This window comes from Neoarius graeffei, chromosome 17 (genome assembly GCF_027579695.1).
Source record: "Neoarius graeffei isolate fNeoGra1 chromosome 17, fNeoGra1.pri, whole genome shotgun sequence".
Taxonomy (NCBI): domain Eukaryota; kingdom Metazoa; phylum Chordata; class Actinopteri; order Siluriformes; family Ariidae; genus Neoarius; species Neoarius graeffei.
Genome location: NC_083585.1, coordinates 23,298,090 through 23,312,993, shown reverse-complemented (window position 1 = coordinate 23,312,993; position 14,904 = coordinate 23,298,090). Strand labels below are relative to the sequence as shown.

The 14,904-nt window shown below is 43.1% G+C and overlaps 1 protein-coding gene across 1 annotated transcript in view; it reads right to left on the bottom strand.

The window, feature by feature from the left end:
• grik4 (glutamate receptor, ionotropic, kainate 4) overlaps positions 1-12,345 on the bottom strand; it is a 645,415-nt gene extending 633,070 nt beyond the window's left edge. Inside the window, exon 1 of the mRNA XM_060943850.1 lies at positions 12,264-12,345. Coding sequence (XP_060799833.1) covers positions 12,264-12,345 — 82 coding nt within the window. The remainder of the gene's footprint in view (positions 1-12,263) is intronic.
• Positions 12,346-14,904: the final 2,559 nt, after the last annotated feature.

Here is a 14,904-nt window from a genome sequence, read left to right as displayed (position 1 = left end):
CACCACCGTGCCGCCCGGACAAAAGATATGACACTCCATATCCATCTGAGGCTAACCAAAAGCAAAAAGTGTACAATTATTGGATCAATACAATTCATTTATTTCCATAAAGAGAAATATTTCTTGCTTACTTGGGGAAAAAAAAGCCCTCAACATGAACAACGAATGAATGTAGATATAGAAAGGCTTAAAAAGGATATCCCATAGAGAAGGGTGTCAAGTAGGAATGAGGATATACAAATAATAATTTTCAATTTATATATATATTTTTTTATGTGTGTGTGTGTGTGTGGCAGCGGGGGCGTGGCCAAGCGCCGGTCTGTGACAGGAGGGCGGAGTCAGGGAGGGTAAGTGGCAGAATCACTACACCTGTTGTCAATTAACCTGTGTTTGTGTGTGTCTTCCCAGTGACTGCGCCCTATTTAAAGAGGGAGAGCAGAGAGCAGAGGAGCTCATCCCGAACCAGACGCCAGTTGTGTGTTGGTGTATGTCTGAGTGGGAAATTTGTTCACTGAAAAGTGTGGCAATAAAAGCCGTATTTACAAACCTGATCTCTGTCCTGCCGTCCTCTGTGCTCCACCCCGTCGTTAGAACTGTTACAGTGGTGCCGAAACCCGGGATCTGGAGCACAGCAGCCTAACAGCCACTTTTTACTTTTGCCACTCACAGATATGTAATATTGGGTCATTTTCCTCAATAAATAAATGGCCAAGTATAATATTTTTGTCTTATTTGTTTAACTGGGTTCTCTTTCTCTACTCTTAGGACTTGTGTGAAAATATGATGTTGTTTTAGGTCATATTTATACAGAAATAAAGAAAATTCTACAGGGTTCACAAACTTTCAAGCATCTCCGTAATGGGCAAGAGGCCGAAGGCTGTAGAAATGGAGATTGGCACCTCCCAATGCGCCTTAAGGATTTGATTAGTACTGGGACGGGAGACTACCTGGCAAGACCAGGTCCTGGCATGGCAGGGACGTTGATTTTGACTGAAATTGATGATAATTGGCATAATTTGCAAAAGGACTAAATGAAGTGGAGTGGGAGCAAAATTACTGAGTAATTGTGTAACACAGTTGGTTATGGCTCTGAACTGAGTAAAATGCCATAGTACAAGAGTTCATTTCAACACACACTGAATAGAGTCAAATACTAAATTAAATTCAAATACCAGATAAATGAAGATGTTGTAAAAAGCAGTTTTAGAACTGTGAATGTATGAAAAAATGTGATCTTACCCATTGTGACCTGATGGGATTAAGACTTAATCTGATGGGATTAAGAGATGGCAGTGGGAGGGGTTTTCACTCTTCTCACTGGAATAAAATGGAAATTTTTACCCTTCTCATTGAATACCCCTCCCACTGTCAACCCTTTATCTCAAAACAATAGGACATACATTTTTTTGATGGCCAGTTAATTGTCCAAATCAAAGGAGCAGATTTAAGTTTTTGTGCTTGATACATTCCTAAGACTGAACAAAATCGCCTCAAGTGACCAAAACGGTTCGACACAATGGGTAAGGTCATGTTTTTTTCACACATTCGAACACAGTTCTAAAACTGCTTTTTACATCATCATTTATCTGTTATTTTTTTAAAGTACAATCATGACATACAGACTACATAGATATTATTGTAGCTGAACTTGTGCTGAATACAAAAAAGCCATATGATTTTGAAAATGCTGCTTAGATTTGTTGAAATTGACAGCAAAATCAGACCATACCAAAATCATTAGAGTGCCAGAAAATACCCTCAGATCCCAGAAGGTTAATGTTAACAGGTAAGAGTAGTGTCTAGACTTTTTTTGTGAACCTACATCCAGCACACACATGTACTGAGTGTTAAAGATACCCTGAATTTATAATCAGTCATGCAATCCAGTTTATACATTTTTTTCATCATGCTTTTGATAAAATAATTCAATAATAATTAATTTTCTGCAACCGTTTTATCTTGGTCAGGGTCATGGTGAGCCCTGGATCCTGTCAATAGATAGGTTAATGATAGGAGGTGAAAAAAAAAATCTCCTTGTCACGCCCGGCGGGGGGGTGGTATCCATGTCATCCTCAAGCTCGGGTCCTCTACCAGAGGCCTGGGAGTTTGAGGGTTCTGCGCAGTATCTTCGATGTTCCTAGGACTGCGCTCTTCTGGACTGAGGCTTCAGATGTTGTTCCTGGGATTTGCTGGAGCCACTCTCCCAGTTTGGGGGTTACTGCCCCAAGTGCCCCCACTACCACGGGGACCACGCAACCCTTGACCTTCCACATCCGTTCCAGCTGCTCTTTCAACCCTTGATACTTCTCAAGTTTCTCATGTTCCTTCTTCCTGATGTTGGCGTCAGCTGGGATCGCCACATCTATCACCACCACCCTCTTCTGCTCTTTGTCCACCACCACTATGTCCGGTTGGTTAGCCAGGATCTGTTTGTCAGTCTGGAAGCTGAAGTCCCACAGAACCTTGGCCCTGTTGTTCTCAGCCACCTTCTGTGGTATGGCCCATTGGGACTTGGGTACTTCTATTCCATACTGGTTGCAGATGTTCCTGTATACTATCCCAGCCACTTGGTTGTGCCTCTCCATGTACGCTGATCCAGCTAGTATCTTACACCCTGCTACTATGTGCTGGACTGTTTCAGGGGCTTCTTTGCACAGTCTGCATCTTGGGTCTGATCTACTCTGGTAGATCCTGGCCTCTATGGCTCTTGTGCTTATGGCCTGTTCTTGTGCTGCCATGATTAGTGCCTCTGTGCTGTCTGTCAGTCCTGCATTATCCAGCCACTGGTAGGATTTCTTGATATCAGCCACTTCCTCTATCTGACGGTGGTACATACCATGTAGGGGTTTGTCTCTCCAGGTTGTCTGTTCCTCCTCCTCCTCTGCACTCTCATCAGGGTTCTGCTGCCTGAGACATTCACTTAGCAGTTCATCCTTTGGGGCCATCTTTCTGATGTATTCTCGGATTTTCGATGTTTCATCCTGGACCGTGGTCTTGATGCTCACTAGCCCTCAGCCTCCCTCTTTCCGCTTAGTGTATAGTCTCAGGGTGCTGGACTTGGGGTGGAACCCTCCATGCATGGTGAGGAGCTTTCTAGTCTTGATATCTGTGGCTTCTATCTCCTCCTTTGGCCAGTTTATGATGCCAGCGGGGTATCTGATGACTGGTAGTGCGTACATGTTGATGGCTCGGACCTTGTTCTTACCATTCAGCTGACTTTTCAGGACCTGCCTTACTCTCTGGACAACCACAAGTTTTCTCTGGAGTCTTCCAGCCACCAGTTTAGAGCAACTTCTAAAATGGGGGCTCAGCCCCCTGCGAGGGACTTTAAAGCTAATTCACATGAGGACAACATAATTTATGTAGGTATGACAGTTCTTTAGGTTTGTAGTAGTATATCAAATATGAAGAAGGATGGCATGGTGGCATAGTGGGTAGTGTTGCCAGCTGACAGCTCCAGAGGCCCTGGTTCAATCATGGTGTCAGCATTAACTTTTTCAGCAGTTTGTGCTCCAATAACTCTTCTGTGGGATTGGACCATATGGGCTAGCCTTCGTGTCCCATGTGAATCAATTAGCCTTCTACACCCATGACCCTGTCATCGGTTCACCGGTTGTCCTTCCTTGTCTAACCACTGCTTACCAGGAACACCCCACAAGATGTGCTATTTTGGAGATGCTCAGACCCAGTCACCTCGCCATCACAATTTGGCCTTTGTCAAAGTCACTTACATCTTTATGCTTGCCCATTTTTCCTGCTTCCAACACATCAACTTCAAGAACTGACTGTTCTCTTGCTGCCTAATATATCCCACCCCTTTACAGGACCCATTGTAATGAGGTAATCAATGTAATTCCTTTCACCTGTCAGTGTTTTTAATTTTATGGCTGATCGGTGTATACTGTATATCCACTCAGTATTTTAACACCCATATCAGCAATGATACATTATTTATCAAAGTTTGCGAATCAAACAGTCAAGGCAAGAAAGGTATATATTTCTGCTGAATGTTCTTAGTTCAGTGGATCAGATTATTTATACTGGCATGCTGTCAATTTTTCAGTTAACATCTGTTTAATGAATAGGAGTGCAATAGAAGTTATTCCCGGGTCAGAGGACATTAACCCCATTGTTTAATAGCCAGATAATAAAGCCTGACAAGTCTGTCCAAGAACATTATGTTGGAAGTTCAAAAAAAAAAAAAGGAATCTGCAGTCAGTAAAATCCATCAAAACCTTGGCAACAACCTGTAGATGTGGGTCATAGGAAACTTGAACCAAATCTTTATTTGTCTGATTTGTCACTGAAGGCTAATGGTATTAGCCAGGGGTGAACCGTTACTATTAGAGCTGGGACTTGAGCTCAGCCAAAACTTAGCCAGACACCAAAAAAGCAACAGGGCAAAGGATTTTGCAAGGGATTAGCAGCAGGCTGCCAGGCCACTCCATTGTGTGTAGTTGTCAATGTTGATTTTAAAAGTAACTCAGTAAATTATACAAGGAAATGAATACTTAAGTCTGAGTGAAAAATACTGGGGCGAGTGTGTGGAACCGACTATAACCAGTTAGTTTCTCGAATAACAAGTGTTGCCAGGCAAAACAAACCTCGCCCGGTAGCACTTTTGATGAATATGAAGGAAGATATTGTGAAAAAATAGGTACTCTACGGGTACATGTGGCTACTGCTTATCAATAAAATTGTTTCTGATACCATGTCCATACAGTAAATATAGCACATATATATATATATATATATATATATATATATATATATATATATATATATATCAGTGGCGGCTGGTAGTCTTTCAAACAGGGGAGGCTGGTCGGTTACGATACTTCCAGATTTTAAAAGAAAAAACATCAATTTTGCCCATACTCTTGCCTCTGATCTGGCTGATTGTTGGCAGCGTCACAAACTGTGAAATAACAGGTTCTTTTGGCCCATTAGCCTACTGTCCAATACACATGATGGTGGTGTTGGGGTGTGTGTGTGTATATTTTAACATTTTATATTTTAAAATTGTGGCATGTTGTTTAAAAATTGATCATTATTGAAAGCAGCTCTTTGTCAGGAACCTCAGCAGTAGAGCTGGGTGCCACACATTTCATTCAATGACACTTTCCCTATATTTTACTTATTTTGACTGAGAAATGTTTTATTGACAATTTTGATAACCCTTCACTTTTAATCCAGGTCTGTAGTGTGAAATGTTCTCGGCTGTGTTTTTGTTTAAAAATGTTTTCCAAATTGTAGCTGTGTTTAATTCATATCCAGAAAAATATATATTCCAATATAATATACTCAGCATAAACATTTTAAATAGATTCTATATTTTTGGTCCATCCATGACATATTACTAAAGTAGCCTATTTACTGTTGTTGATGTGGGTCACTTGCTGTTAGCCAATTCACTTTCTCGTACCAGGAGAGCTGAAAGGAACGAGTATTATTCCCTACCTTTTTCACCAAGTCAGTTTGAGGCGTTGGTCTACCCTGCTCTTTAATTTTAATTTTTTCCTCGAAAGGAAGACTGGCAAATGGCTTCGCCAAAATTAAATCAGCAATGCTTGGCATCCGTGCGCAGCTTTCTTGCTAGCTGACTAGCCCCCTCAAGTTCAAGTTCAGTTACTCAAATAAACGACATTTCTGGAACTAAGATAGCAAACTTGACAACACTATATTTACACTTTATTTACAATGAAAATATATACAAACTAAAAAAGCTGGTAGAAACCGTATGTAATGAATGAAATCGAAATGTAAGCTGATCTCTTACAATACACCACACCACTTGCGAATCCGCATGGGACTGAACTGAGATTCACCGCCGCCTGTCTATAGTTGAAACGAGCTGTCAATCAAAGAAAATATCCGGCCGCTTTCACCAATCACCAGTCTCCTCGCGGAAACTGCCATGTCCCTCCCATGTGAGGCTGGGAGTCCGTGGGCGGGCGTTTTCGCAGTATTTGTCCAATAACCGTCTTGCATTTTGAGATTGAAAAGCGCATAGCTCCCAAATGCCATTGAAGTCCACTGAGGCTGGGCTGCATCGCGCTGTCACGAGGGGGAAAAACTCACGCACACATTAAAGTTATAAGGGAATGATTTCGCACTGTAGTTGGGTTGAGCAGATATATTTCTATGATTCTGGATCTGAAATAGCAATGTTATAATGTCGGCTATAACATAAGCCTAGCGCAATTCATCCTACACGATGTTCGTCATTTTTAGAGGAGGCTGAGCCTCCCTCGTTGTCTTAGAGCAATCGCCCGTGATATATATTATACACACATATACACTCTCTGAGGCAGTAGCCGCAAAAATGAAGTGTAATCCAAAAATGAACAATTTAAAAATCACAGAAGTAAAATATACCAAGTGTCTGTACTTTATATTAATCTACTCTTACAGTTTTCGAAACTGAAACCTCAGAAACGAGGCTGACATACACACACTGTCGCCATGACCCAAACTCTTATTTCCCGGAAATGGCCCGGTGCTAGAGCTCAGTGGAACACACTTTCCCTCTGTAATAAGCATAAACATGTCTGAAAGCGATTTCTTTAGTCTTGTCCATTTATTTTGAATGGTGAACCGAATTGTATACACTCACCAGCCATTTTAATTGGAACACGTGTATGCACATGTGCAGTGCCGTTCTGGTGATTTGAATGCGCAGTGCACAATTGTTACACTCTTACATATGAGTGTATGAGGCAGTAGCCACCTTGACTTTGATCGGATGATCCCCAAAATGTTGGAGGTTCTATTTGAGACCAACGCCCATCTATTCTGAAAGTTTCATGAAGATTGGTCCAGCCGTTTTCCTGTAATATCGTTAACAAAACAAACAAACCAACCCACTGAAAACAATACCTCGCCCCCTGGTGGACTTCGTCCCGGATGAGGTAATAACTAAAAGTCTCTGTGTGGCTAATAGATGATGCAGAGGAGGCGAAAAGTTGATCTGTCAGCATTTATTCTGGAAAACAGTGAATGACAGGGCGATCAACACACGGAGACAGGGGAAAGAATTCTGGCATCCCGACAACATAATACACCAGTTAGCACCCAACCAAATGGCTACTCAGATAAACACTTGACTTTTCACATTGAATTTTGCAATGCTAATTTACATATTTGATCTGATGCAAGCAGCGGATGCGTGTCAAAAATTCTTACATCAAAAAATAAACATCATCTCATTATCTCTAGCCGCTTTATCCTGTTCTACAGGGTCGCAGGCAAGCTGGAGCCTATCCCAGCTGACTACGGGCGAAAGGCGGGGTACACCCTGGACAAGTCGCCAGGTCATCACAGGGCTGACACATAGACACAGACAACCATTCACACTCACATTCACACCTACGCTCAATTTAGAGCCACCAGTTAGCCTAACCTGCATGTCTTTGGGGGGAACCGGAGCACCCGGAGGAAACCCACGTGGAGAACATGCAAACTCCATACAGAAAGGCCCTCGCCGGCCATGGGGCTCGAACCCGGACCTTCTTGCTGTGAGGCGACAGCGCTAACCACTACACCACCGTACACACACTGCATTAATGAATACTGTCCATGCAGGATTCAAGAAGCCAGTTTACCCCTTTCCAGACATCCGAAGCACGATAATGTCCACAGGTGTGCTACACTAATTAATGCCCCATCAGAAACAATAGTGGAAACATTAATGGAACCCAACAAATTAACATATTTTACAATAGAGGGATTTGGGGAAGTTCACAAAAAAACAACAATTTTATTCATATGAAATTATGACTTTGCTATATTTGCATGGAAGAAGAGTCTGGAGACAGAAATCTTATGCCGCTTTTCCACTACAAACGCGGCTGAGCCGTGCCGTGCCGAGTCGAGCTGAGTCGAGCTGAGTGGGGCTGTTGGAGTTGCATTTCGACTACAACCGCGCTGAACCGTGCTGGCTGGAAGTGGGTGGACACATTGGGTGGAGTTAGCGAAAGTGGGTGGACGTCACGTGATGTCGTTAAGCAGCGCAAACAGTGACATCAGTGACAGTGGCGGAACAAGTCAGAGCCGGGCCGGGGGCGGGGCAAATGACCGGGCCCTTTATTAAAGCTTATCATAACATCATTTTAGGCTACAAAATGTCCGCAACTGCGGTGTTTACCAATTTCAACACTACCGGGTGCAACTATGTTATTTAGTACATCAAGTCCTTCAAACGAACATGTAACTCAGAAACAAAAAACATTAGGATGCTGTACATGGCTCATAATAAAACATCAATAGCCTATACTGCGCACATTATTTGAAGGGCATACAAATGAGCGCTCAGAGTGGTGACAGGAAGAGTCAGAAATAAAAGGAGGGCGGTGCAAACCTCACTGAATGCACTGTGTTTACCAATTTCAACACTACGGGGTGCAACTATGTTATTTTGTACATTAAGTCCTTCAAACGAACATATAACTCAGAAACAAAAAAACATTAGGCGACATACTGTACATGGCTCATAATAAAACATCAATAGCCTACTGCGCGCATTATTTGAAGGGCATACGACGAGCCTTGCGCTCCGCGAACTCGTCCACGATGCTCTGTATGTCACTGATTCAGTGATCTTTTAAGCGGTAGTCTCACGACCCGAATAGTAAACAATAAACATGGAGGACATGGAGTCGTTAGTGTTGCTGGTCTTGGTGCTGTGGCTTGTTGTCACCGACAACGCCAACAGATACTGGCAAGAGCATATAGATGAGGCGAGGCGCATAAGGCTTCAGAAATTCTCCTAATTCGTAATTATTCTTCTTCCGGGTTTGCGGTGTTTACAGATCCCAGCGCGCTCGCGGGGCGTGTGTGGGCATGTGAGGACACTCCTCCTCACCAATCAGTGCACAGGGGAGTGTCTGCTCACGCCCCTAGCCTCACTCGGCACGGCTTGGCTCGCTTCAGCCCCACTCCAAAACGGTGCGAGTTTTAGGGGCTAAGCAGGGCTGAAGCGAGCTGAGTCGTGCTGGTTTTTGGTAGTCGAAACGCGAGCCGTGTCGGGCTGAAGTGAGCTGAAGCGAGCTGAAGTGAGCTGAAAAAGGGTAGTGGAAAAGGGCCATTAGTTTCTCAGTTGTTAGCCTGTTCTACTTGCTCTCAATAGCACCAACTTGCACTTAAGCTGGCATTGGCCTTTGAGAAGGCCTCGGGCAATACATTGTTGATCCCTCCCACTGTAAATCAAAATCTGACTGGTTAATTCATCTGTCACTTCTTACATAAGCATACACTGCCATGGCCTTCTGTCCTGGCAATGAAGTCCCTACCAATGAGTGAGCAGCTCGAAACTCTTCTCAGCCTCGAGTCAACAAACAAAACAATCTCACTGGATCACTCGATTTTAATGTTTTCAGGACAGTAACCCTTTCATTTCTGAAGCAAATTTGATTTAAAATGAGGCCAGATTAGAAGAGAATAATTAGAATGAAATTATGAAAGAAATTAAAAATAAGATTTGAAATGTTTGAGTCATCTCTGAAGGCCTAGAAGGTCCTGATGGTTCCCTTCTGATATTAGCTATTAGTTTCCTGAAGGAAAAAAAAAACAAGTAGAAAAAAGGAGGGGGTTCTTCAAACCTCTTGGTTCTGCCAGGCAGGGTGATACTATTTTGGCCTGAAGCACTTTGAAGGCCAGACAGTGGCATTCTGGTGGCGGCAGCTGTGTAGTGCCATTAAATACCAACTTCCTCTAACATACAGTATGTGTCACCAGCCTTTAATCTACTGCTCCCCTGACATCCAAAGCCTGGTCATAATAATTATCATGACTACATCTGATCCAAAATGAAAGTATGCAAAAGATCTTCATATTATTGCCTGCTAATGAATTCAGTTCTGATTCCTTTGTCTCACTGGAGTCATGAAAAAATGTGGCATTTTACTCTCCTTAAAGTCTCGTGGAGACTTTGGACGTTGTGAGCTTGACTTACATCACCTAAACCTGAAATTAGTTCCTGCCTAATTAATCAGCACACAAGGATGACAGCCTTAAACACTAAAAGGTCACTTCTGTAGGTGCCTTTAAAGACACACAAGATCATGAGGGGGTCTTGACTAATTGCACTTTTTGGAAACTTTTTTTTTTGTGGCACAGTAGGGAAAGAAGTACCAACAGACATGGTTGCCTGATCACTGCTCTGAGAATGCCAGAGCGTGGTGTTTGATGCAAATGACAATGTGGCCTTGTGTTTTCTGAGCAGAGATTGCTTTGGTAATATTGCACCATATAAAGTGATCAATATGCTGCCAACTGTTTCGAGCGCAATCATTTCAAAACCCAGTATGCTATAAATTATGAGACGTGATTTAGCTATACACACACACACACACACACACACAAACAATATGCCCCCTACTGTTAAATCATTAATAAGTTTTCAGTGCTCATTGCAATGGCATGAACATTAAAGTGGAAGTTTCTGTTCAGCCAACAGTCAATCAGTCAGTCTCTCTCTCTCTCTGTGTGCTCTCTCTCTCTTGCTGTGTGTGCGCTCTCTCTCTCTCTGTGTGCTCTCTCTCTCTTGCTCTGTGTGCGCTCTCTCTCTCTCTCTCTCTCTCTCTCTGTGTCCTCTGTGTGTGTGTGCTCTCTCTTTCTGTGCTCTCTCTCGCTCTGTGTGCTCTCTCTCTGTGTCCTCTGTGTGCTCTCTCTCTCTGTCCTCTCTCTCTCTCTCTCTCTCTGTGAGCTCTCTCTCTCACTGTCTCTCTCTGTGCTCTCTCTCTCTCTCTCTCTCTCTCTCTCGCTGTCTCTCTATGTGCTCTCTCTCTCACTCTGTGTGTGTGCTCTCTCTTTCTGTGCTCTCTCTCTCGCTCTGTGTGTGTGTGCTCTCTCTTTCTGTGCTCTCTCTCTCTCACTCTGTGTGTGCTCTCTCTCTCTGCATCCTCTCTCTCTCTGTGCTCTCTCTCTTGCTCTGTGTGTGCTCTCTCTCTCTCTCTCTCGTGCACCGTCTCTCTCTGTGCTCTCTCTCTACCTCTGTGTCCTCTGTGTGTGCTCTCTCTCTCTCTCTCTCTCTCTCTCTCCGTGTCCTCTCTCTCTCTCTCTCTCTCTCTCTGTGTGCTCTCTCTCTCTCGCTGTCTCTCTCTGTGCTCTCTCTCTTGCTCTGTGTGTGCTCTCTCTCTCGCACACTGTCTCTCTCTGTGCTCTCTCTCTCGCTCTGCGTGTGCTCTCTCTCTCTGTCCTCTGTGTGTGTGTGTGTGTGCTCTCTCTCTCTCTGTCCTCTGCATCTCTCTGTGTGTGTCCTCTGTGCGTGTATGCTCTCCCTCTCTGTGTGTGTCCTCTCTCTCTCTGTCTCTCTCTCTCTGTCCTCGTCTGTGTGTGTGTGTCTCTCTCTCTGTGTCCTCATCTCTGTCTCTCTCTGTGTCCTCATCTGTGTGTGTGTGTCCTCATCTCTGTCTCTCTCTCTGTGTCCTTGTCTCTGTCTCTCTCTCTCTAAGGTCTCTGTCTCTCTCTCTGCATCCTCGTCTCTCTCTCTCTGTCCTCATCTCTGTGTCTGTCTGTCTGTCTCTCTGTGTCCTCATCTCTATCTGTCTCTCTCTCTCTGTCCTCATCTCTGTCTGTATCTCTCTCTCCCTGTGTGTCCTCATCTCTGTCTGTCTGTCTGTCTGTCTGTCTGTCTGTCTCTGAGAAATGAAATTCAAACTGTTCAACAATTCTGATTTTAGGATTGGTTTAATCTCCTTCTGTATTGAGACACACACAGAAGACATATGATAGTTTGTGAAAAACAAAAATATATCTTTCTGTAGAGAGTACAAACAAATTAATTTGGAGCTAAATTTCAGCAACGCTTAGACTATTGCTACTAATGCCGTCTGTGAATATTAATGTAATGGTGCAAATTAAAGCATTGTTCTGATGTTCCCATTCGTACGTATACATATAAAAGTAACACTTTTAAACTCTTTTAAAGCCAAATGTTGTATGGTAGTGTTAAACCTCAGCAAATAAAGTCTCTTTAAAATCAAGAAACTTTTCCTTTCACCAAAGCATTATTACTGACACACAATTCTGAGCACCATTATTTGAGTCTATTTAATTAGGCCTAATTAAATGCACTCATTGCATTCGCTCTTCGTTACTGACAATACGATCTAACCTCACTCCTGAAAAAGGACAGAGAGACAGTGAGGCTGGTGCAGAACCCTCTGAATTGCATTAATGGTAATTACCGTACAAGATTATACAGCAACGTTACACAATCCTAAATCATTTCAAACTGTGAGTAAGACTGAAGGTGAGCTTACCTATTCTGAAGGAGAGCGGCCCACTGGTGGCACTTCTCACCCACATTGCTAAGAAGAGCAAAGGCGCCCAGGGTGCGAGCATCTTCTATGCCTCCTCATGGGTCCTGGCCCGGGGATGCCCCTTCTCACAGCCACCTGGCACAATAAACACACACCAACCCATTGCATGAATACAGCAGGAAGTCAGACCTAATTTCCAGGTATAATTTCACTATGGTCAATTTAATTTGACTTGATTGTATACTATATACACTGCAACCCTGTGATAATGAACTCTTTTACTACCAACTTTTGCAGATAACAAAGTAAGTTCATGTCCCCCACCTTTAGTGACAATGAGTCAGAGTCTTTCAAAAAAAAAAATCACTGTGTCATGTCCAAACACGCAGATTACAACATGTGCAGCACTATTAGGACTAATTACAGTACTATGCACCTGTTCTGGATTAGAGCGCAATCACAGCATGCGCTTATAAGGACTCTAAATACACAGACTTGGAGAAGTATACGCACTGTACCTATTGTCTCACATTACCAAGCCTTATATCTGTGTATTCTCTTTCTAGTTTTGACTTTGTTTAGTGCACTCTGCCATTCATCTTTGTCTCCGCCATTCTGTTTGTGGTCACATGACTGTGGCAACGGGGGCGTGACCAAGCGGCAGTTTGTGAATGAAGAGCGGGGTCAGGGAAGATAAGTGGTTAAGTCATTACACCTGGTGTCAATTAGTGTGTGTGTGTGTGTGTTGCAGGGAAGGAGCATAAAAGGAGGGGGAAAGCAGAGAAGAGCTGACTCCCGACCAGAACGCATGTGTGCGCGTGTGTGGGAGTGAGTGAAGCTGAAAAGCTATATCTATAAAAATAAAGTTTGCACGAACTTCAGTTCCCGCCTGCCGTGCTTCTGCACTCCACCCACATCAGGGATTCACTACAATGACCGTTGCCCGTTTCCTTTGTACTATATTTTTGAACTGTTGGCCTACCTTATTCTTCCTCCTTGTCCAGCACTATTGCCAGGTTGGGGTCCATGTGGACCCTACTGAGCCACTTGTCATATTAATTGGAGCATAGTTTTATGCCAGATGCCTTCCTGCCACAACCCTCCCATTTCTGGGCTTGGGAAACAACCATACACATCTATGGGCACTAAATTTGGACTGTAGGAGGAAACCCACGCAGGCATGGGGAGAACATGCAAACTCCACACAGAGAGGCCCCCATCAGCCACTGGGCTCAAACCCAGAACCTTCTTGCTGTGAGGCGACAGTGCTAACCACTACACCACTGTGCCCCCAACTGTTTGCCTGTCTGTTTATAAATAAACACTGTTCCTACAATTACATCCATTATTCACCTGCTTACATGACACACTGAGCCATGAGCTCCTTTTCCCACCACAGACAAACTAAGTAATTGAGTCCGCAGTCAAGTTAACAATACGTGTAAACACTATAAAGCAAAGGCTTAACTAGCCTCGGTTAGGTGTCAGTCACTAACAATTATTGAGAACGGTGGTCAAAGGATCGATAAAAGGACTAAATGGCTGCTGATACTGCGAAACTTAACACCTAGTTAAAGCATACAGGTGGTGTTTTTATATCCCTCACTCCACCCAGCCCTACGGCACAACATAAATGATGTCATCTGTGATTTTGCAAAGCATGAATGAACTGAATGGTGAAGATTTAGAAAACACAACGAGTCAGTGGGTGGACAGTAACAACGATACACCAGTAACCTCCATCATTTCCATAACAGATGAAGAAATCATCGCCTCCATTTGTGATCCTTTAACTCAGTCAACAAACTGTGACCGTGACTCAGAAAGAGAAATTCATGATAAGGAGAATCTGCCTAAAATTTCACGTACAACGTGAATGTTTGGTGTGACAAATGCTTTCATTTCAGTATTACCGACTTTTCGGTATAACGAACTAATTGGACGTCCCCCGAGGAGTCCGTTATAGCGGGGTTGCAGTGCAATTCAAAATCTGGATTAAACTGATTTAGCTACCTTGATTAATCTGAAATAATCTAATAATCTTTCCCCAGTGAATACAGTGTCCAGTGAGGAATGGAAAAGTGATTTCATTTCATTTAAATGAGATAAACTTAGTATCGAGGTCATTTATTTCACTGAGAGTTTGCACAGCTTGTCACTTCAGGGACTCTTGAACATTGAATCATTGTTATCTGCTTATGCTTATGTAAAGTAGGAACAACAATAAATGACCAGTAACAATCCAATAACAAAACAATAAATAGGTGTCAAGCTGCTAGATGGATACACCACACATTCAATATAGGAAGTGCTTCCGAAGTAATGTCACTACATTATCACAGCAAGAAGATGACAATTAGAAAACATCCAGAGCGTCAAATCAATTCAGTCAAACATAATTGAGCAAATAAATGTGTGCCCTATATACAGTGGGCTTGTGCTACGGAATACTAAATCAGTTGACTCGGGCATGACTCGATCTGCACAGTGGCCAATATTCATCTGTGTCAAAGGAATAAAGCAAAAGCACTAAGCAGATTCTTGGTCACTCATTACATAATGTCCCTGAGCACCACTGGTTTTATGAATAGTATCAATCATAATTTGACTGATTGCTTTGTGACTTGTGTTTGTGGCACGA